General features: G+C 37.4%; 1 protein-coding gene across 2 annotated transcripts; it reads right to left on the bottom strand.

The window, feature by feature from the left end:
• Positions 1 to 2,035: 2,035 nt before the first annotated feature.
• Positions 2,036 to 23,169, bottom strand: PLEKHF2 (pleckstrin homology and FYVE domain containing 2). Of its 2 annotated transcripts, XM_073794598.1 has the most exons (3): positions 22,941 to 23,169; positions 14,016 to 14,238; positions 2,036 to 4,657 (listed from the first exon to the last, which is right to left on the bottom strand). In XM_073794598.1, the coding sequence occupies exon 3, from the start codon at positions 4,641 to 4,643 to the stop codon at positions 3,894 to 3,896; it is 750 nt and encodes a 249-aa protein (XP_073650699.1). In that variant the 5' UTR covers positions 4,644 to 4,657; positions 14,016 to 14,238; positions 22,941 to 23,169; the 3' UTR covers positions 2,036 to 3,893. The 2 variants fall into 2 exon arrangements, with proteins under 2 accessions (XP_073650699.1, XP_019780670.1); XM_019925111.3 differs by lacking the exon at positions 14,016 to 14,238 and having other exon boundaries at positions 22,941 to 23,167.
• Between the last annotated feature and the right edge of the window lie 1,596 nt (positions 23,170 to 24,765).

Below are 24,765 nucleotides of genomic sequence, written 5' to 3'. Positions count from 1 at the left end.
ATACAAATCAAAACCATGGGATACTTCACAAGCTATAATCAAAGGCAGTAAGTGTTGGGGAAGATGTGGAGAAATTGGCTACATTGATGATGGAAAGTAAAATGGTACAGCCACTTTGGAAAACAGTTTGGCAGCTCCTCAAAAGGTTAAACATTGAGGTAACATATAAGCCACTGCTCCATTTCTAGGTACGTACTCAAAAGAAATAAAAACATGTCTACACAAAAACCTGTACACAAATGTCTGTCACAAGATTATTCACAATAGCCCAAAAGTGGAAACAACCCAAATGTCAACTGATAAATCAATAAAACGTAGGTCATCCATACAATATTAATTGGCAACAAAAAGAAGTACTCATGCATGATAACATGAATCTTAAAAACATACTAAGTGAAAAAAAGTAGGTCACCAAAGACCACATAATGTATGACTTCATTTGTCAAATGTCCAGATAAGGCAAATCTATAGACAGAAAGTAGATTAGTGGTTGCCTAGGGCTAGGGGATTGGGGAGTGATTGCTAATGAGTGCAGGGCTACTTTTGAAGTGATGAAAATGTTTTGGAAACAGTGGTGATGGTTTCAAGAATATACCAAAGCCACTGTATAACTTTATCTTATTTTCTTAATTGTATACCTTAAATGGGTGAACTGTATGGTAAGTGAATTATATCTCAATAAAGCTAAAAATAAAGAAGAGTAAAGCATGTTATTTCTTCTAAACATTAAGCTGACAGGAGCAAAATCTGTTTAAAGTGATACTGACTACTCCTTTTTTCTTGATAAACTGTTAGATAATACCATCAAGGCTTTACAGCAATAACGTAATTAAATATAACAATGGTTCGGATGGTGAAGATAATGTTAGCAATATTATCAACCAACTTCCTCAACCTTTTAGTACTGATCAATTAAAAAGATAGGATTATCAAGCCAAGCAATTCTACCTTTGCCGATTTCTGTTTTTGCCAAATACTACATTTAGAGTGGATGCAAAGAGCGATACTGTTAGTTAAATGGCTTAAAATTCTACTTTCTAGAGTTGAAATTTGGTATACTAAGTGTACTATTGCAAAAAAAATTTTCAATTACTTCAGATGCCAAATACAAAGTGATTTTTAAGAAATTTACTGTAAGAGAATGCCATTGATAATAACCTTTATAGAAATGACCCTTAAAAAGTTTAAAACAACCAACACCAATATTATGAAGCCTAACATAACAGATACTTAATAAATGCTGAATGAACTGAAAATAATTTAGCTTTTAAATTAAAACTTTAAAGTTACTATCAATAAAATAAAGTTTCATGTATTTTCATCCTAGACTTTACTATTCAATTTTATCTTCTAAAATGTATAGCAATCATGTGGATTTGTAGATAATTGCTACTACACTGTATAAAGCTACAACATGTATTCTGTGCTTCCACTGCAGGGGGCACAGGTTCGATCCCTGGTTGGGGAACTAAGATCTCACATGCTGCATGCAGTGCGGCCAAAAAAAGAAAAAAATTTCAGCATAAAAGTGACAAAGATATATAAACAAATGACTTTATATAAAACTGGCCATTGTATGCACTTGACCCAAAGGCATGAATTCCTGTGTTAAGGTGTATGTATTCAATTTAATATTTTTCCTTGGCATCTACAAATTTTTGCTTCCTTTATGCCAATAGTTATCAATTTGGTTAATGTACTGGGGATCCAGTACAGTCCAAGTAAATTTCATTCAAGAGAACAGCATGAGAAACTGGCACCAAAATCATTTCAGGTTTATATATAAGTAAGATTTATAAAAGCTCTAAAAATTACAGAAAAAAATTCTGGAAGAAAACACAGCTTGGACTCTATTTGCAGGTAAACTCCATGAAAAGGAGGCAATTTCTCTTCACTGCTCTACTCCTAGTGCCTAGAACAATGCCTGGCACATAGAAGGCACTCACGGCTGCTGAAATGAGGTAGAATACGCATAACATCTCCATTAACCTTAGCAAGGGGTAAAAAATCGTCAAGTCACAATATGCACAGAAGGTAAGTTGTAAAATATTTTTTATTGTAAAAACAGAGTCAATAGAGGTTGACAACATAAATGTTATCTCAGAACATTTCCCCCTGGTTCCTGAATTTGCTAGGTTCCTATGTATGAGCAAGTCTCCATTAGCACTTCTCAGATTTCACGGTCCTTTTTGGATATGTTTATTGATTATATGTAAATATTGCTTAGAAACAAAAGTCCACATGATATTAAAACAAAACAAAAAAAAAAACCTGTTGTGCCTTTCTTTCACATTTCCTACAGGGAGATCTATATATCTCAGGTGCTTTCACAACTTAAAAGTAAAGTTAGTGCCTTAACCAAACCAAAGAATCCTCCATCACAAGTTATTAAATCAAACCTCTCATGACATTTGAAATATATCCAGATTTAAAGATTTTAAAACAAAAGAATTTAGAATTTAAAACAAACTTCAGACTGATTTTTCATATTTGAAAGACTACAGTTATTTGCAGCATACAAATGGAGAGAGTAGTGCAAAATGCATCAAGTTTTATATGATAAATATACTTTCAACCTAATGGCTGCCTCAAAAGCAAAGAGTGAAAAATTACCTCTTCTTAAAAGCAATCTAGACTGACTCAATAAAGTTCACAATTTAGAAAGATCAATTGCTACTCTATTTCCATAGATTGCAAAATGATTTCAGAAACAGATTAAACATACAACTGTTTTACAAAAATAGAAATATTGTTTGGGACTTTACAAAACTTTATAAAATATAACACTATATTTGTAAATTCAAGATAGTTTCACACTGAAAGAGAAAATACTTCCACAGATATGAAGTCTAGTCAAACTTAACTGGTCTCTCTTGACCATTCTCATACATTATTTCTTCCAAATCTTCAACCTAAGGAGATCTGTGCTCTAGCATGAGGTTTTTTTTAAGAGATTGTTTCATTTCAAGAAGTTGTATAAGATGTTTCATTCTAGAAACAATGTTAAAGCAGATGAATTTATACCTAAAAATATGTCTTACTAAAAGTAGCAATAATGCAATGACAATTTGTATTTGATAAATTTCAAACCAAATTCCCCAGAATGACAATTATAATTTGATACCTACAAAAAGTAAAAATATAGAATAATCACAACTATTTTATGGAAAAATATTCATATAGAATAAAGAACCTCTAAATTTAGTTATTTGTAGCTGTCAAATGAGAAGTATTTTCTAATTACACCCATTTATAACATTCATTTTACACCTCAAAGAGCACCAGTGTATTTTTAAAACAAACTAAAAAGTGAGAAGGTAGGGGCTTATTACATGCAACAGTGCTATTATGATAAGGCACCACCTGGTATATGAAAAAGCCAAACAAAGTATTTCCAAAGCATGTATTTCTGTTACTGGTGTCTTAACCTTTAGATAGGATGGTTAGAAAAAAGCTAATAACATTATTAACTGACCACATCACACTCCTTTTTCCATCATTCTTTGCTTTTAGTTTTTCCATATAACAGAACATATAATAAACAACAGTGTAGTACATGTTAAATAAACATCTTTTCCCAACCATTCAAGAAAATAGTCTAGAATTAAAACAAGAATAAGAAACCAAAACTTTATCTGATATATTCGCAACAGTCTATCCCTGTAGAAGAATAGGGAGCTGGGGGAGGTGAGGAGAGAGTGGCAGCAGCAGTTGGGGCTGGGGGATGGTAACAGGACCTATTTTCTATAGAATATATTGAGGCACATAGGTTATAAGTTTCTCAGGCAAATTCATGGCTAGAGCAAAACTGACAGAAAGCTCAGGATTTTACATTCCCCCCAGAGCTGATTTCTCAGATAGTCACATCTGATTAAATATTTCAAAATACGCCTTTAGTCACTGCTATCATCATCGTCATCATCGTCAGATACATCATTTAAAGTAGACTTCAATGACTGACTATAAGAGTCCGATCTAGTAGGCTGGCACGTGGCCATGTCCCCAGTAGAAAGCAAGTCATAGCAGAAGTCACAAATCCTCACAGGCTTAGAGGACTGACTGGGAAGAAGAAATCTCTTTTCAGAGCAGGGCCCACAGACAACAAAACCACACTTGCGGCAGTGGTGACGACGATTAACAGGTGTGAATTTTGCTTTCTGACAACGCATACATACAGTTGCCTCAGAGTCAGGAACCCAGACAGCAGCATGTTCATTACTGGGTGTCTTCCCACTTTTGGAGAGTAAATCAGTAACACATTTATTTATGTGATTCATCCATTCTGATTTCTCAGTGGCAGTGGCAGCATAAACTGCAAACGATTTAGTTGGTGTCTTGATCAGCCATCCATTCCTCAAGTCTCCCTCATCTTTGATAGAATCAATTGTGACATTTTCCAGGGGAATAATATGTTGTTTGTTATATTTTTTCTTCTGGATGACAATATTGCCATATACAAGAATATCATTAAATAAGAAAAACTGCCTTGCTTTAGGCTTTTTTCTGCACAACTTAGTCAATACTCCTTCTCCAATAAGAACCCGTCCAGGTATAGTTAAGGGTTGACCAGCTGCTCCAAAACAGTTTTCTACTATATTTATACGTCTAGTATTTGCTTCACTGTTTGCCAAGCGATCCACCATCTTTTGCTAATAGCCTTAAAAAAGAGAGAGAGAGAAATCAGCACACAGAAATTATAAATTCATATAAGTTAAAAAAATTATACAATCTAAATTTAATCTAACGAATCATTACTTCTACCCAAAGGCAAAATTCCCCAATTGTTTCCCTCTAAGATAATCACTAAGTATACCAAAAGAGCTAACATCTCCCAATTTTTATAATCATCAAAAACATTTATTAACCATCTCCATATAGTATCATTAGCAGGTATTTATAAAAGTATAAACTTCTTACAGACATAAAACAACAAATAATTAGAAAATGAATATAAGCCATCAGCTACATGAAATTTAATCTCAGAGGGATTCTGAACAAGAAGGCCAAATATTATATAAGAGAAAAACTATGATTTTTCCAGTAGGCTCTATTACCATTGAGCTAAAGCCTCAATCCTCTCACCTGGATTACCAGAATCGTTTCCCAACACACCTTACTGCCTTAGCTCTTGCCCCTTAATCAATCTTCAGGCAGTGATCTCTCAAATGCAAATCTGACCACACCATTACTCATAATTAAGATTATTAAGATTAAGATTAAGATTAAGATTATTAAGATTAAGATTAAAATTAAGATTATTCCCCTTAACCTAAAAAATGCAGAATCTTTAACATGGCATTTAAGGCCCTTCATTATCTGGTTCTTGCTTATCTTCCCAGACTCATCATAAGTCACTCTTTACCTCCAATGTTATGTTCTAAGAAAACCCTACCACTTGTAGTCCATTTCAATCATACATATCTTCTCTCATACTCTTGTATCCTTTACTATTTACTACTCTCAGCTAACTCTTATCATCCTTCAAGACTCAGTTTATCACACCTACTCCAAGAAGTCTTCCTTAAACTCTGTTAGACTAAACACCTTCCTCTGTGCTCTTCATATTCCCTGTACCTTCTGGACTCACTCTCACCGAAGGATTGAAATCTGTCTTCTCCATAGGCTGCAATGGAACCTAAAAGGCAGAGACCATCTGATATCTATCTTTGAAACACACATTGTCTGGCATAGTAAAAGTGCTCAAAAAGGTTGACAAGAACATCTTGGCAATGTGCAAAAAACCCACATTAATCTAGTCTTAAATGATCAAAGATTTAATCTCTAGATCCAATATTGACTTCACTCAAGTCCCAGAGTTGTGCCTATTTCAGACCACTAACCCAACAATACCATACTATAACCAAATCATATCAGAAAGGAGAGGAGCATTTAAAGAGTAAGAGCATAGTTTAAGTTCCAGTATTCAGCTCACAAACTGATGAGACTGTAACCCTTCTTGGCCTCCATTATAAAGGATACAACAATTCTGATTATTCCTGAATTCTGTCTCTCCCCTAATCCTGGGTCCTTATAAAGCCCTCTTGCCTTCCACAAGGGTGGACTCTGCCCTGAAAGTTGTTCCCAAAAATTAATATGACAACACATGGCTCCGAAGTGTGATGGCCTCTCTTTCTAATTAGAGCAAATCTGCCAGCCAATTAAAAGTCTACTGCCCTATGCACAAGTGCATCACAGAAGAGAAAATTTAAAAAGTAAACATGAAAAGAGGCTCAACCTCATTCATAAATAAATGAATAAGACATTAGGATATGTTTTCATTCATCAGATTAACAAAAATTTTAATAATTTCTTAAGATGTAGTAATACTGAGGATATAGGGAAACAGGTACCCTCATACACTACAGAAAATATGTGTACCCACTGATCCAGGCACTCAAAAGATATGTACAAGTATATTCTACACAACACTGTCTGTAACAGAAAAAAACACTGGAAAAGCTCCAACTGTTCATCAAGAGGAACTGGTTGAACAATTTATGATACACCCTTAACAATATGCTAGATATCTGTTAAGAATGTGACAGATCTAAATACAGTGATATAGGAAAATGCTCAAAATATTGATATCTAGGTGGGGGAGTTGAACCTAATGATCTCATTTTTGTTTCAAATACATACCAAATTTCGTCAAATCTAAGATGCTATTAAGACACAGCCTCATTTTATGTGCTATTGAGAAAGAAAAATGCTGCCAATTAAATCATGGCAAACTCTTGATTATACGACATCCCAATTTTAGAGACATAAAATACAGTAAAACATGTTCATCTTTAGACTCAACGAAATATGGTATAAGAGCATAATATTAGACACTAGTAAGTATGTAAAATTAGAAAACTATATACCATAATATCAAGAATGGTTATTTATCTCTGGGAAGTACAATTATGGATAACTTTTCATACTTTACATGATAGTCAAACATTCAACAAGTGTTTGTTAGGCACTGATCTGGGTACAGGACAAAAATAATAAACAACACAGGCAAGGTCCCTGCTCTTCAAGGCTTACATCCTAGTTGGGGAGGAGGCAAACAGAAAACAATCGAGACCCAAGTAATAATTAACATTGTAAGTTTTTAAAGTGATTTTTAAAAAAATCCACTGGGACTACTCAGTCTACTCAGACTGGATGGTCAGGGTATCTAAAGTGGTATCTTTTCAGCTGATAGGGCAGAACTAGATATGCATACATGAGGGACGAGGATGAGGGAGAATATTCCAGACAAAAGGAAAAACTACAAAGGTCCTAAGGCAAGAAATACGTTGGCACCTGTAGAAAACTGAAAGTATCTATTTATTCCCACCTGAATCAACTACTGATTCTACTCATTATACAGTTATTAATCAGCTCATTTGCAATGCAAACAGGTTTCCTATTATTGCTACTACTGGAATTAATACCACCACAAATTTGTGCAGTGCTTTTCACATTTATTATCTTCTGATTTTAACTGTCTCAAACTGCTGTGAAGTTTTTATCTCCCAAAGAATCATCTAGTAATATTAGCTGAAATGCGAGCTGAAGGAGAAACTAAGGCACAAATAGAGATTCAGGCAGAACAGTCTGGAATTTACTCACTGGGAGCCCAAGCAAGAGCTGAGCACTTCACATGTATTACTGTATTTCCTACCCAGGGCAACCTTATGATAGATATGCACTATTAGCTCCAGTTTATAGATGAGCAAACTGACATAAAGGAGTTAAGTACCATGCCCAAGGCTGTCACAGAACTGAGGCTCAAAGCTGATTCCTCCGTGCTGTTACCAGTGTATTATGGCACACTGATTATTCCTTAAGGCTCCACTGGCTCTATATATAAGAACTAAGAAAGCTATTGCTAACCTCTGGACCTTCACCGCAAACCTTAAAAATACTGAAGATAAAAGAATACTAATTTGAGCAAATAACCTGAAAGGGTAAGTCATCATGATTTATTTAGCCAGTCTTCTGATAATGTTTCACTGTTCAAATTCTGCAATACATTAAGCCTGAATCCCTGTTCATAAATCTTTCCCCCTGTTTAAATATGATGCAACAAAAGTGAAGTTTGGGGCATTTTTTGTGTGTGCGTGTGCGGTATGCGGGCCTCTCACTGTTGTGGCCTCTCCCGTTGCGGAGCACAGGCTCCGGATGCGCAGGCTCAGTGACCATGGCTCATGGGCCCAGCCCGCACCGGGGCACGAACCCGTGTCCCCTGCATCGGCAGGCGGACTCTCAACCACTGCGCCACCAGGGAAGCCCAAGTTTGGGGCATTAACTGGTATTTGGCTGGAGCAAATAGCTTTCAAAGTTTGACAGTGACGCTGATAAGAAATATATTTCATACTGCAATGTTACAAACAATATACAATTCTATGAATGATGTATTCTAGCATCTTCATTTATTTTAATGATAGTTGCAGCCCACTTGACTTCAGCAATGGATTGTGACCTGTATTTGAACATCAGTGAGCACAAAGAACTTAAGGCCTTTGGCCTTAAGCAATCCTTTCCATTATCCCTGCTGGTCCTAAAATGTTTTCAGTATGTGTCTGACAAGAAAAAGAAAGGAAGCACTGATTTTGAAACCCCAGGAATACACAAATGCCCCCCCCCCACACACACACACACGAGAAAGAGGTGGTGGGGGCACAAAAGGGAGGGGCTGAGAGAAGGGAGATAAATCAAAAATGAAATCAAAGTACCACCATTAGCTGGATTACTTCCAGACACCCCAAAGCAAGGCTCTTAATAAACTGGATTTAAGGCATTACCCTTTAGCCCAGGGCCTAAACAGGACCCTTTACTTTCCTCCAAAGTCCAAATCCAAATCTACTACCTGTACAGTGAGGTGCCCCAAGCAGTAAGAACTCTCAAAAGACTTCTGTGAGAGTATTAGAATACAAGAATACTGGGGCTAGCCAAGGAGTGAGTTCCTGGCATATCTGCATGAAAAGAAACAGAAGACAACTATAAAATGTGGCCCAACTGGACTTCTGTCTACTTTTCTTAGGAAGGAATATCAGTGAATACAGTAAGAGCTAGGAAGAATGCTTCCCCATCTTCTGGCAGAGATGACTTCTTTAGGATAGATTCCAAGAAGCAAAATTACTGGGTCAAAAGGCACTAATGTTTAAAGCTCTTGCTATCTTTTACAAAATTTCCATTCTGAAAGGTAACACCAATTTACCAAGTAGCACAATGACTATATCCATCCCACCTTGTTTCACACAGAGTATTTTCCTTTAAAAATTTCAGCAAATAGAGTAGATTTTTTTAAATGGTATCTCATTTTTATTCATTTTTTACTTCTTTTATTCATTATGTTTATTTATTCAATAACTTTATTGAACACTTTCTAAACGCCAGACATTATCCTTTTCCTCTCAGAGCTCAGAGTATAGTGGAGGAGAAAGACAGTAAGTAAGTAAACCAACAGGTGATTCCAAAAGGTGAAGTGCAATGAAGGAAATCAGCAGTGTGCCAAGATATAGGGAAAAACTCATTTACTGAGTAGTTCAAAAAGACTTCACTGAGGTGGTGCTACACACTGGGTCTTAAAGGATGAGGAGTCAGCCTTGCAAAGGAACTAATACTATGGACAAAGGTCCTAAAACAGGAAAGAACAGTACTTTCAATTTGACTGAATATTTTATTTCATAGTTACCTCGTGAGACCAGCTACTTTCTAATGTGTTTAGTAACTTGTATTTCTACACTCATATATTTAGGTTATTAATCTATATGAGTATATTACACATAAAGTCTATTAACCCAGTTATTTCATTGCTTTTCCTAGTATATTAAGCTGTAATTTTGTTTATGGTGTTTGACACAAAAGGAGTTTTACTTCTTAAGTAGTTACACTTACAGATACTTTCCTTTGTAATTTTTTTCCCAATGACTGACTCCTAAGTTTCCCTTATCCAGATATCGGATGCACCTATTTATTATTCTCTATGGTTTAGGTTTTACATTTAATTCTTTTATCCACCTGAAATTTATTCTGTCATAGGTAAAAACCCTTTTTCCTTTTCAAATATTTGCATTCTAAAGGAGCTAACTGCTCCAGAATCACCAAATACTGTGTGACCTCAGATTTCCTCACTTATAACTGGAAATAATAATAGCAGCTATATCGGGGGAGGATTAAATGAGATAATGCATACAAAATGTTCAGCAAGTAGTCAACATGTGGTAGCTATTATTTACTGGTATTAATAATCTAATCTACTGCTTTATGACACTCTATTATATTAAATTTTTGTATAGTATTATAACACTGCTTCTGGGCTGTCTGGTCTAATCCATTAACCTGTTTTATAATTCTTTTGTCAGTACTATGCACCTGGTAAAACTAGACTATTTCCCATTACTTAACCTTTTAAATGTTTTACCTAATCTCTTCTGCTTATTTGTCCAGATGACATCTACTTAGAACAGTGTTTCCCAACCTTAGTTGCCTGGAACCACAGGGAAACTCTTAACCTTTAGTATACCATAAAAAATAGCCATCCCAATTTACTCTCTGAGTCCAAAATACCCTTTTTATTTACTTTTAATATTTTAAGCCATTTTATAACTAATTTACAGAAACAAGAATAAACGAATAGTAAAAAACAATAACTTTAAGAACAATCTTTATAAAAACTGAAACACAGCAAATTTCTTATTCTACATTCCTGTTACTGAAGGTATGTAGATACAAAAGTATAGTATCCTTTAAATGCAACTAACTGCTCATAAGTTGTCATGCATGAATCTATAATATTTCCATTTCTGTTTTTAGGAATATTGTTTACTAATTAATTCTGAGTTTGAGAAAACTCATCTAGAAAATCATCAACTGAAGGCTCATTGTCTGAGATTTCACTTATAATGTTTCACCATCATTATTAGTTTAAGTGTTGCTGTTTCTTTGCACTCACCTTGTGACTTGTCTAATAGTTCTGAAATGTCTAGCTTTGCTCATTTTTTTCTTTGTCATTAGATGAAAAATGAAAAAAATCTAAATTCTCAAATATGCTAAATGAAAGCTTAAAATAAAAAGACTAAGGATATCTCCAAACTGCTTTCGTATCTTTTTGAAAGATGATGCAATACTTTGGTTAATGTAATAATAAAACTGAAAAATGGTGCAATAGTGGTGATTTATTTTATCACTGCATCATCCTTCCAGGCAATTACATCACTTCTATTTTCTTCTTTTTGGTTAAATAATTCCTAAGAAAATAAAATAGTAAAATGCTTCAAGATATAGGAAAAACAAGATCACTCACTAAAATTCTATAATGTATCTTAGATTTACACATGTCCAATGAACCCATATGGTAATAACAAGCTATGTTTTTTAATACATAAATTTCCTTTTTGTTTTGAAAATCTCTAAGAAATAATAAAATAACAAAATATCAATCACTACAAATAATTAGAACTGCTTAAAATATCAATAGAAACTCAAAATACAAAACTGAGACCAATAGGTTGTGATGATAGATATTAAAGGTTAAGAAATACTGATATCTAGATCCCTCCCTCTAGGATGTTCTGATTTTACTGGTCTGGCCTGGGTACTGGGACACTTTAAAGTTCCTCAGGTAATTCCACTGTGCAGCTAAGGTTTAGAACCATTTCCAATTACAATAAATAAGTGAAAAAAATAGAGACCAAATCCACTGAAATTTTGGTGAATTCATATTACATTTGTAGTGTTCCTAGCAGGTTGATACTATCTCTTCCCAAGGTTTCAAATCTTGTTTAATGGCCCAGTAATTTTGTACATTTCTTCTCACAAGATTGTTACATTACTTAAATTCAAGTATCTCCTATCTTTTGTTGATATTTGAATCTAGTCTCTTTTCCACATTATATTTTCTAATTCATTACTACTACTGATAAGAAAACTACTACTATATCTGTTAGTTTCATCCCACATCCAGCCACTTCAGAGAACTCTACACATGCAACAGTTTTCCAACTGATTTCCTTCAGAGAACTCTACACATGCAACAGTTTTCCAACTGATTTCCTGTCTTCTTTTCCAACAAATGGTGTCTGGCAGCCTTAATTCATAGTTGAAAATGTAAGAACCACAGGAAAAGCATACCAAAAACAAAACAAAGAAACACTCTTAACTTTTATAAAGACAGCTTTATATACCAATTTTTAAAAATTAAACCATCCAAGTTTCAAGTTATCTCCTTCCCAACTGTAGACAAGAACTACATTTGCATCGTCCAAGTTCCACACTAGTCTTTTGGTAACATCTTGTTTCTAAAGTTAATATGTTCTTCAATGGAGTGTCTACCACCTGTTAAAAATGTAATACTAGAAGAGGCAAAAACTCTTTTTAAAAAGAGTCAGAATGCTATTTACAATTGAGAAGAGAGCCCAACTGTCACAGAATACTATGGCCCAGTTCTTCTTACTGAAAACCAATACTTCTATCTCATCCCTGCAGGTGAGTTTAAAACAAAAAAATCACCTAATTAATTTCTTACACGTACCCAAGACATCTGATATCAGTGAGCTTCAGTATTCAACTCTGCATTATAATGGAAAAAACAATAAACTACCTGGATTCTAATCTCAGCTCTGGCACTAAATAAGAGATTTCATACAAGCTACCTAACTGCTCTACACACACACACACACACACACACACACACACACACACACACACACCACCCCCACCCCCCCCCCCCCAGCTACCACCTTGAATAAAATAATCTGCAAAGCCCTTTCTTGTCTTTAAAATAATGAACTCTGATAGTAGATGGGCCATAGTTCTGGTTTACTAAGACTACAAATTAATTTTTAATCAAACTTTTGACTATGTCTTAATATCAATTGATTTTTTAAAATCTGTGTTACTGCTGAATTAAGACTAGAAACTGTAAAAGGAAAAGGAGAGACAAACAGGAAAGTGGGGAAAGAAGAGATTTTTTTTTTTAAAGCAGCAAGAAACTATCAAGAGGTACATCCTCCCTGGGCAAATGTGTAGGTATTAGAACAAACTACCCCTCTCTCCTAATGCACCTAAGTCAAATGAACAATTATTCTAAGCACCTACCATATGCAAAGGACAGAGCAGTTTTTACTTTCAAAAGTTCTATAATTTAGTAAGCATAATAATAATCAGGAAATTCTAGGAAATTCTAAAGACTCTCAATAAAATACTAGAAGAATAACACAAAGAAGAAATACTTGAACATTTAGCAAATTAAATTTGGAATTTTAGAAAATTTAAATATTCTATCAATAAGAATAGACAGTTTTTCCCTCCCCTTTCCACTAGCATTTCTGCCACTGTGGCAAACCAATTATACAATATGTACTGCAGAAATCAGTAGTGATCAAGGAAACGTTCATTTCTTAGATAAGAAAAAAGAAAGGAACAATCTTTTATATTAATTTTAAACTCATAAAGGTGGATTGATAAGAACTGAAACTTCTAAACTTTGAATCACATTTACAGAGAGCCATAGTAATTTGTTTTATATCTCTTGTAGGCACTAAATTTGCCTATTACTGAAAAGTAGACCCAAATGCACTATACTACAGGCTTAACCAAGAAAGGAAAAAGAAAAAGCATTTACTCAACACCTACACGTGCTAGGCACGTCCACATTTTTCTATTTCATTTAATAATCTCAATTTTGTTAAAATGGATAATCATATCCATTTTACAAAAGAGTAAATTGAGTCATGGACTAGTTAAGGAATTTTCCCAGTCGCACAGCCAGTTTTGTAAAAAAATGCATGTTCTTTCCATTATACTTTGCTACCTTCAGAAATAAATATTCCAGAAATATTTCACTCATGTGGACCTTATTAGGTATTTGGAGAAAGCCACTGATGACACAAAAATCTTAAAACACATGGTAATAAGTAGAACGTATGCTGAAAATAATTCTTCAAACACTAAAAGGAAGTGAAAAGTAAAGTAATGACTAATTTTAGGGTGTTAATAAACGCAGTTTCACATAGGTTAGGCTTGATAGAGAAACTCACCATGGTATACAAAGAATGACTAAGCCACAGTTGAAGTTTTTTTTTTTTTCCCTGTACGCGGGCCTTTCACTGTTGTGGCCTCTCCCGTTGCCGAGCACAGGCTCCGGACGCGCAGGCTCAGCGGCCATGGCTCACGGGCCCAGCCGCTCCGCGGCATGTGGGATCTTCCCCAGACCGGAGCACGAATCGGTGTCCCCTGCATCGGCACGCGGACTCTCAACCACTGAGCCACCGGGGAAGCCCAAGATTTTTAAAAATTAATTTAGAAAACCAGAACAGTCACATTGGGAGTTTAAAAAAAAGGTCTTTACAAAGAGAAAGAATACGAACCTCAAGCTTGAAACAAGTCCTCTAGTCTTCAGCATTTAAACCATGCCACACAAGGCAAGATTAATATTCTTTAACTACAGCTATGCTCAGGGAACTCTCTATTAACAACCAAAGGTTCCCTGGCCAGCGGAATTAATTCCAAAATCCTTGACCTGGTATTCAAAGCCCTTCAGTCAAGCCCCAGCCTGCCCAGTCTATCTTTTCAGTTTTACCTCTTTCTGTATGTTCTCTTTGTTATAGTCAAACCAGACTACTAGCTATTCCCAGGTTATGCTCTGAGCTTCCTCTCCTCTACCTGAGCTCAGTATGTCCTTCCCCACTTGCTGTTCTGAAATCTTACCAGTCAGTTCAGTAACCTCATAGGCACATATTGTTTACCTTTAAATTATCATACCATTTTACCTGTACCATTTATGGCACTTATATTCTATTACGTTGTTTTTTGTTTGGTTTTGGGTTTTTTTTTGGCTGCGTTGGGTCTTCGTTGCTGCACATGGGCTTTTTCTAGTTGGAGGCTACCCTTCGTTGTGGTGCACAACCTTCTCATTGTGGTGGCTTCTCCTGCTGTGGAGCACAGGCTCTAGGCACGTGGGCTTCAGTAGTTGTGGCACGCAGGCTTCAGTAGTTGTGGCTCGTGGGCTCTAGAGTGCAGGCTCAGTAGCTGTGGCACACGGGCTTAGTTGCTCTGCGGCATGTGGGATTTTCCCGGACCACGGCTCGAACCTGTGTCCCCTGCATTGGCAGGCGGATTCTTAGCCACTGTGCCACCAGGGAAGCCCTCTATTATGTTCTATAAAAACTTGTATACCTGCTTATTCCCAACAGATTTGGAGGTTCCTGAAAAAAAGAAGATCATTTCCTACAACTTCGTATTCCCAACAGCACCTACAAAATTGCTTGCATATACATGCCATCACTGTGCACTGAGCAGTTAAAAGCAGCAGCAGCTTCTTGACCTTGAGTTTTATGAAAATCAAAGACTTCATTTTTGACATCCATAGTACTAATTTTCACACAAAACAGGAACCACACCCTTCACTAGGCCCACAGATTCTAAATTTACAAGGCAAATGTTCTCGTCTATTTAACTATAGTATCTAACTGTGAATTCTAAGTATTGAGCATAGCAGATCCTGTTTTTAAAATCTCAATCTCAAGATAATATATAAAAATGATTTCTTCTCTTACTGAAAAGCACAGCTGTTTAGTTAGCAAATAAAAAATGATGGTGTATGCGTATTTTCAACATCAACAATATTCAGATAAAAAACTTCATCATTTCAAAAAGTATTTGTACAGGGGCAGCTGTACAGTGCTGACAGCTGTTAAATCATTGTATAATATTTGACAAATAAAGCTGGTACCCATCACATCCCTAACAAATTTTCTTTAATATTTTTCAAAGCAGTTACAATCTACTCACTATGTTCAAGACTTTATGCTTTGTGTTAAAGGGAAAACAAAAATGAACCAGACACTGGGAATTAAGACATGTTCCCACAAGGTTTTAATAAAAAGCACAATGAAATAAATACTATAATAAAAACGTTAAAGCGGTAAGGAAGAACGCAGCAGCTGAACACTTGAAACAGGTTCTGAAAAATACACTGAAAACAGGTTGTGAACTTCAAGAGGCAAAAACATGATACGTAAAGGCATAAAGCTCTGCAAGTAAAAATGTGTTTTTAAAAAGTTACACGTACAGCTGCAGAAGAGGCTGGAGAAGAGATATTTAGTAGAAAACCGGGAGAAAAAAATAAGACAAGAGATCTTCTTGGTTCCTGAGAGTTCTTTTTGAAGCTCTGGGAAGGAGTGGCCTGATTTGATCTGGATTCTTCTAAGATAACTGTGGAAACAGTGAAAGATTTCAGGAGGGAGAGACTGAAAGGACCCAGCTGAAAAATTATTGCAAAAGTAAAAGGGAAAGTTGATGAGAGTCTGAAGTTTGCAACAGGAAAAGAAAGAATCAGTAATGTTCAGGATTGCCATAACTAAACTAGATGTGGAAGAGTGAAATTGAAATTAAATCCCTGGGTTTTTAGTCTAAGCAATATGGAAGCTAGTAAAATCAATAATTTTCAATGAATTTCACGTAGCAAACATTTACTGATTACTTACTCCGTACAAAGATAGAAGTACTCAAAACTAACAATCTTTGTGAAGGAGGACAGACATATACCCAAGTTTATATACACAAGTATATATAATTCATGTATTATACATTAGGGTGTGTTTCTACAGGAAAGAGGATAATGGAAGTAACTGATAAGGAAGGAAACACCAAACAAAACAAGAAAGTGTTTGGTACTCATATAGTATGCTATGAACTGAGGAATATGATTACCTCAATCTGTGCACTCAAAATCTAAAGGAGCAAAGGAGAAACAAACCAAAAACATAAAATGTTTTTTAACTAAAAAAAAAATAAAAAGAGTGATGAAACCTTAGACCAAAGAGTGTAGTTGGGAGGTTAATTTTGACCAGGGGGAATATTTAAGAACAACTCTTAAATGTCTAGAAATTCAAGCTGGGCCTTAGAGCAAAAGTAGTAGGTCAAACTATTTAGGGGAGAGGGAGAGAGATAGGAGATGATGGTGTACAAATAGAATATATTCCCCAGAGAGGAAATAATTGAGTCCAGGCTGAAGGAGGTAGGACGTGGAGAATGTATAGTGGTAAACTAGAAACCTGGCAAGATAGGGAAGAGCCAAAATGCAGAGGAAAGTAAGCATCACACTCAACAGTTTAGACTTCACTGTAGAGGCAATGGGAAGACCAAGGAAAATAGGAAAATATTAATAAGTCCACAGAAGCAGAACACAGGATGAACTGGAGAGACTACCAAAGAAGCAAAACTGGAGGCAAAAAAAGCAGGAGCATATTACAGTAGTCTCTAAGTGAGAGGTAACAAAAGCCTAAGCCACAAATTTGACAGCAGAAATAAAAAGGGTAAGATGGAAGTAAGAGAGATTACTGAGGTAAGGCAGAAAGGATTGAGGAACCAACTGAATGGGTTTGAAAGTGAGTATAAGACGACTTCAAAGGTTTAAGCATAATCCATTGGGTAGATCAGATGCTAGTTTTGTTTCAGGAGGGGAAGAAATCAGTCTGGGGCATACTTATCTTGAAGTGCCTTCAAGGTATACACAAGACAAACATCTGTCAGACAAACAGAAACCCCAAGATGAGCAGGGAGCTCCAGGACAGAAAGAGATTTCAGAGTTATCTGTGAAGAGATGATCATTGATGCTGTGGAAGAGAGGAGAGGGCAGAGGACTAAACTTTGGGGAATGCCTAGTTTAGAAAGCAGGAGGAGAGAAAAGGGGAGACAAGAAAGCATAAAGCACCTTTTCAACATGCTTTCACATGTCTCCCAAGCCTCAGAGACTAAATGACCTCATTGTGCCAAAAGGTCACAATAAACAGTGAAACGTGGGGAAAAAAAATCAAGGACTGAAGGTAATGTACAGAAATATTGTACAGGTAATATTTACCTGTACAGGTAATGTACAGGTAATATTTCAGAAAGCACTGCCCTTTGACCCTGGAATTTTTAATCACAGAAATTTATCCTGAGAAACAAACTCTTGGGGTTGCGGGGAAGGTAGGCTGTACTGTAGTTTTCCCTCTGGCATCAAGTCTAATAGTGACAGACAGAACTTAAATTTCTAGCTCTAGAGAGAAATGGCTAAATATAACATTAAAAAAAGCCAAATACCATAAAAGAAAACATTGTACCACGTAAAAATTTTAAACTTCAACACTAAGAGGAAAAAAGCCTTAAAGTTAAAGTTGCACAATATGACAAAGGGTCAACATTTTTAATATATAAAGGGCTCCTGTAAATCAATGAGATAAAAGGAAAATATCCCAAAAGAAAAATGGGTAAGATACAAATGGCAATTTCCAAAGGAACAAATGAAAATGACCAGTAAATGGAAAAATGCTGGCTCTCAGTGCTAATCAAAGAAATAAATTTTAAATGATGTATTATTCACCTCTCTAAGATGTGGAAAAAATAAGCACTCATATTCTTGAAAGTATACACTGGAATAACCTTTCTAAATGCCATTTTTGGCAATATAATCACTTTAAAAAGTTTACACAACAATTCTACTTCCAAGAATATATGCAAAAAATAATTAGACCAGTGTACAAAGTTGTTCACATGAAGACGTTCACTGTAGCTTTGTCTATAATGTTGAAAAGTCAGAATCAATCTAAATGTTCAACAACAGGACATTAGTGAAACAAATTAGGGCATATCCATATAATGGATTTTTAGATAGCTTTTTGGAGAACAGATTAATATTTAATGTGGAAAACTGTTAAATATGGCAATTTATTAAATAAAAGCTTTTAAACAGCACATGCAATATAAAAAAATTTTTTTTTAGAGTCTGGAAAGACACCCACCAAAAATTTAGTACTGGTTATCTCTAAGTACTAGGGTGAAATATTTTGATATTGCCTAATTATTTTATATTGAACACATATTCTCTCATAGACAAAGAAAAAAGTTTTTAAATTAACAAAATGCAAAGAATGTTGAGAAAAATATAATAAACACAAAGTTACAGGTATAATTAATAAAAATATAACCAAAGAATACAAAAATCTTTTTTATTTTTTTCCCCAACAACTGTTTAAATGAAACAAGTATAAAGAATTAAGGATAGTTCCGCTTATGGAAATGGAAAGGAGAAAGGGATTTAAAAAGTTGATGGAAAAAAGAAAACAGAAAATTCACATCATAAAATCCATAGAAGGAAGCAAAGTCATCTGTTAAGAGTCAAGCATTTCAAGATTGGGGTTAGCAACCTAAGAGTGAAAAGGCAACAGAGAAAACGAGTCAACTTTGGGATAAGAAAGGATTAGAAAGGAACTAGTACACAGGCAGCTGGAAAACAAATATTTAACAGTCACCATAGATGTGACTTTCTTCAGGAGTGCTACGCAGGGACAAAAGTAGAAAAAGTAAAAGGTGATATTTACAAGTTGAGAACTGACCAGTTATATACAGCAAAGGTCGAGGAGAGGAGGACTATGTGGTACTAGTGGGTTCACAGTATATGAACTACAGAGTTCAGGACTGGAAAAAAACGAGAAAACTAACAGCATAGGAGGGACTGCAGGTGACAATGAGAACAAAAAGCTGGTTCATAGTTATGATGGAAAACAGGCCCTTGAATCACCTCTGGTCACAGATTAAGACCTGAGGTCTAAATGATGATAAGGTTAAATAACACAGGCATCCATGTAGGTTGTTAATGCAGAGTGGAGACAGTTGCCACCGGGCTTAGTGAACTGTAGTTCCAAATGTGGCCTTTCTGTTCTGAAATGAAGGTAACTGTTATTTTAACTTCTGTGCACGTCACTTTCCTCTAATGCAAATTCATTCTTTCTAACCTGACGGGGAATTTGGCTGGCACTTAACCTCTCTCTGCACTTTATTCAACAACAAAGTGAAGAGAATAAGGAGATGGGAGGTTGAATTAATGGTTCTCAACCCTGACTGCACATTAAAACAAACAAACAAAAAACTGGCAAAGCTACCTATGCTTTGACTCCAAACGCAGTAACTGTGACTGATTTGCTCAAGGGTGGGGTTCAGAAGCTCCTCAAGAAATTCTAATGTGCACCAAAGTTGAGAACTGAAGTATGTATTTCTAAAGGTTGCTTCCCTTTTAAAATTCTATAATTAACTGCCACTCTGCTCATTTGCTAATTAACTTACTGAATATCCTGCACCACGCACTTCCACAAACATCATAGTAAATCTTCACAACACTGTTAGGCAAATACTTTTGTGTCCATTTCACAAGTGAGTCCAGTGAAGCTTAAAGAAGTGAAGTGACTTGTTCAAGAGTCACAAGCTAGAATGGAGCAGACCTAGAATTCAGGTTTGGTTTGATTTGGTTCCAATCTACCCTACATACAACTTGCTTTCTCTAGCACTCACAGCAACTACTTGAATGCCTTCTATATTCTCTCCCAGGACCTCCCAAACTGAGCACACAGTTTGTGGTTTATAGAGTTATTGGAGAGAAAGTTATGGGGGCAGGGAATTAACCCCAAATTCTACAGTAATTTCATTACAGAACGCCACCTAGTTTAAGTTTTGCAACTTAAAACAGCACTGTGAGAGTATATCTACAAAGACTATTTTATTAAGCCAGCATACACCTTGCTATTAAGCATGTAGCTGGTGGTACAAAGCTGGTTCTCAAAGATAAACTTATCAATAGAAAAGCAATTGTTGTATGTTTTCCAATAAGCAAGGCATTCTAAAACAAAATTCTAAGACAATTCTAGCAAAACAATAATTGGTAGAGAAATGAGAGTTGCTCTATCAAAGAGCTTAAATGTATAAATATGACCTTCAAAATTTTCAGGCATTACCTCTACTTCCATTCAGTGCAAATACTAAATACAGTTGCACTTTAAAAGTACGATTATTATCCTTTTGTACCCACAGCTGCTGCTTTTTTGTTGATTATACTTCAGTCCATTATCTACTTGGAAATTTCATAACATTCAAGTTCTGTATCCCCAGTCCAAAATTAATTGAGTTACCAAGGTAAATCCCCCCCTCCCAAAAACAATTAGAGAAGATTTAACTACTTATGCCCATGGAAAGTACAATTTAACAAGAAATTCATTAAGTATATTTATAAGAAACATATGTGTATTCATCCATTCAAACCCTTCCTGAACATCTGCTATATTCTTGGGACGCTGGGGATGAAGAGGCAAGTTAGACCTCATGTAATGCCTGCTGTCAAGGAGGTGCCATGACAGATAAATGTTATATTTACTGAGATGCAATAGGATAGATAAGTGAATTATTCTCAGGGAGAAAGGGGGGGGGGGGATAAGGAGAACAGGGCAAAAAAGCGTCAAAGAGTATATACTCAAGTGAGTATTTTTAAGAGGAAAAATTTCCTTGTAAATCAGGAAATTTCCTAGGAAATACTCTAGGAAATATATATGCTGAGGAACTAAATTAAAATCAGAAAGAGCAGCTAAGACAGAGGAACCAAGGTGGACACAGACTGCACCACAGGAATGAGTTATGTACCCTGCAAAGTTATGCTATTAAAAAAAATGAGAAGGCTTCAGTCATAAGACCTCAGTTAAATACCAGCTTGGCTGCTAGATTTGTGAAGTTAGTTAAATCACCTCAGTCTCGGTAACTCTTACATCCAGAAAAATAAATATGTATAATGGCAATTACCTGACAATGAAGCAAAACAAAAAGAAAACCCTAAGAAAATTAGCAATCAAATCTGAGAAGCTATATTTTTACCTACAGTTCAAGAAGAGAAATTCTCCAAGACATGTTGAAGGGTTTATCTTATTTGTGGTTAAGAGTGCTTTCAGTACAATTAACAGAATTTGGAAGCTCAGATGCCTTTATTAAAACTAGTAATTTACATTCATTTACTAGGGTGATTCAAGCTGAATCTTTTTGATGCCTTCCTTGGTCAGTACACCAGGTTTTATTTTTTGAGGCGATTACATGTGCTTTCCAAATAAGTAACTTAATACCATTCACCTCCAACGCTGTGAGGACCCGAAACGATTTAAAATAGAAGCCTTCGTTAATACTGAATTAACCTCAGGACCCCATGAGCTACCAGAGTACAGAAAAATGTAAATGCTCTAAACAAGGTAGGCATGCACCTTTAAGGAACTAAAGTGAAGGAAAAAACTTCGCAATGTCAAGATCACTTCACCTTATTCCTAAGTGAACAACACATGCCTTTAAGTTTCTCAGTGAAAGTTCGTGTCTGTCTTTACTGAGTTTTTTTCAGTAACGTACTAAAACACAACAAAGAAGGTATTTATCAGCTTACATACTTTGTGAGTCTATGAATTACACAGAAGGGCTTGGTTATCTGTAACCTTAATACCACCCATTATTCCCACCGCACACTCACAAGTTACTGCTACTGTACTAAGAGCGCGCAGGGGTATTCAAGACACATGAACAGCAAGCTCTCGGCCTTCAATAAAAATTTTAAAGGAAAACTAAATTCGTCAAAAGACCATACGACTTTAAAAGACTCCAAATAAGTAAGGCGTTAGAGCCAGCGCTTCTATCAGAGCAAATTCTGCGGTGCCATTTTTTGCCCGAAATCACATAAAAATGTTGTTCAAGTTACAACATCCCTGATGCCCAGACCCTGCAAACTTTTTGGATAGCAAGATGTTGGCACCCTAAGACGCCGGTGGCCACGATTGGACCCCAGTCCTCACGCCTCACTTCTCGCCCGACCTCGGGGCCCCCTTCGCGCGTCTGCCCGGCCCCCTCCCCACGGCCCCGTGGACTGGACGAGCACCGGCGCGGCCCTGCGGGCTGCCCTCAAGCCCGGCGGGCGGGCGCGGCTCCCCCAGCGCGAGGGGAGCGGCCCGGGAGCGCCCCGTTTCTCACAGACCCCAACATGGCGTCGGTCGCCGCCGCCCGAGACGACGACACCTCCCCGCGCCGCCGACGGCCCGGGGACCGCGGTGGGAAGCGCCCAGAAAGTTTCGCTTCTCCTCTCCCGGCCCGCCAGGAGCCGCCGGACAACCAACCCCGGCTTCACCTACCCGGCCGGGCGCAGAGGGCGGCTGCAGAGAAGGTCCGACTCCTCCTCGTCCCGGGCGCCGGGCGCAGACTCTGCTTGCTCCCCCGCCCGAGCCTCCCAGGGTGTGCTGCCAGCGGCCCCGCGCAGCCGGCGCAATCCGGACTCAGGTGACCCTCCCGCCCCTCCAGACGAAACCCACAACGGCCGCCGGAGCTGGCCTCTCCCCTGCGCGCGCACGGGCGCGCCGCCACCCACACGCCAGGCGCGAGCGCGCGCACGAGCACACCCACACCGCTCGCTCTCCGCCCTTTCTTGCCTGTTCCCTCGCCCCGCCCGGGCGGCCCCGCGCGACGTGCTCGAGGGGGCGGGGCCACCGCGGAGGCCACACCCACCTGGGCAGCCGGGGCGTGGGGTTGGTTCCTCCGCGCCGAGTGGGGTAGTGGGTCCTGGAGCTGATTGAGTGCACGTGGGACGTCTTACCTGGGTTGCCTCGCGCGGGCAATCCCTTAGAAAGGATTGTTCATCTCACCAAGAAGGTCTTAGCGAAGCTGGAAGAATGGAAGGAAAGCTGGGCCCCCTCTCCCCCCACCACCGAACGGGCCTCCGCGGGGAATTCAAGAACTTCCCGCAGCCGGGAAATAAAAGCTTTGGATTTAAAGCGTCGGGGCAGACATTTGTTTGCTACACCCACTTAGCACGGCGTTCCTTCCCCGTCACATCTTCCACTTGCTTTCCCTAAAACCCCTACCACTTGAAACAGGGAGCTGCGGCTGCAACACATACCCCACGTACTCTGCACAGCCTTTTAAGTGATGCCTTTATTCCCGGACCTAGAACCCCGGTCTTTCCAAAACTTTTCTCTGACGCCGCAAGCCTCATCTACCTACTTCACACACCTGGAAACAGTAATGATAGTATATAAGGTTAAACCTGCCCTTCTTCATTTATACCACAGCTAAGCGCGCTGGTGGGTACGTGGAGACATATTAAAGATGCCTAAAGTAGACAAGGAATGGTGGGGGGAGGGGACAGCATATTCACTTCAAGCAAAAAGTGTATAGGCGGAAATTAGATTTGGGTAAATTTTCTTTCCTATTGATCTATTATTTCAAGATTTTGAAATAATACCTTTTTTTTTTTTTTTTTTTACCTTTGATTGTACCTGAATTAGAGCCGCCAGCACCCACCTAGGGAACATAAGCAGGTCTTGGTTCCAACCAACCTTCTTTTGGTCTGGGATTCTACCCCCACCAGGTCTGCAGCCTCCCATCTTCCCCTGGTCAATATCTCAGAAAAAAACAATTTTTTTTTAAAAAATTAGTAACTAGAACAAAACTGGCAAGGATGATTTTTTTTTAATAGGAAAACAAAATCACCGTCACAGAAATCTTTACATGTGTTAGCTATAGTTGTCTCTGTAGACAAGTACAAACGTCCCCAGGACTCTCATCTCAATCGTCTCCCAACTTCATTTAGCCTCATCCACCTCTCCGTACAGAACAGCAACTGTCAGTGGAAGAAAGGATGGACTTGATCATCTCCAAAATCCCTTTAAAGTGTGAGATTAGGAATTGCTATGCCTGACTGGTTGTCAAAGGTCTACTCTGGAGCAATAGTCACCAAACATTTTTCATCACCCACCTATCAGTAAAAATGTTTGGCCTCTCCCACCTCCCAGTATACGTATTTAGCTTATCCTAAAAGGCATGGACTTAGAAGCCAAAATGACTACTCAAATTTTTGCTTTGCTGCCAGCTACCTGTGTCCTTGGCCACATCCAAATTTTGCCTTAGTTTCTTCATTTGTAAAATGAGGATAATTAAAGTATCTACCCCACAGTGTCATTA

Source organism: Tursiops truncatus, chromosome 17, assembly GCF_011762595.2.
Source record: "Tursiops truncatus isolate mTurTru1 chromosome 17, mTurTru1.mat.Y, whole genome shotgun sequence".
NCBI lineage: Eukaryota > Metazoa > Chordata > Mammalia > Artiodactyla > Delphinidae > Tursiops > Tursiops truncatus.
This window is presented reverse-complemented; position numbering and strand designations above follow the sequence as displayed.

Excerpts from the sequence above, each read along its gene's own strand:
- PLEKHF2 (XM_073794598.1), bottom strand. The coding sequence starts at position 4,643 with ATGGTGGATCGCTTGGCAAACAGTGAAGCAAATACTAGACGTATAAAT.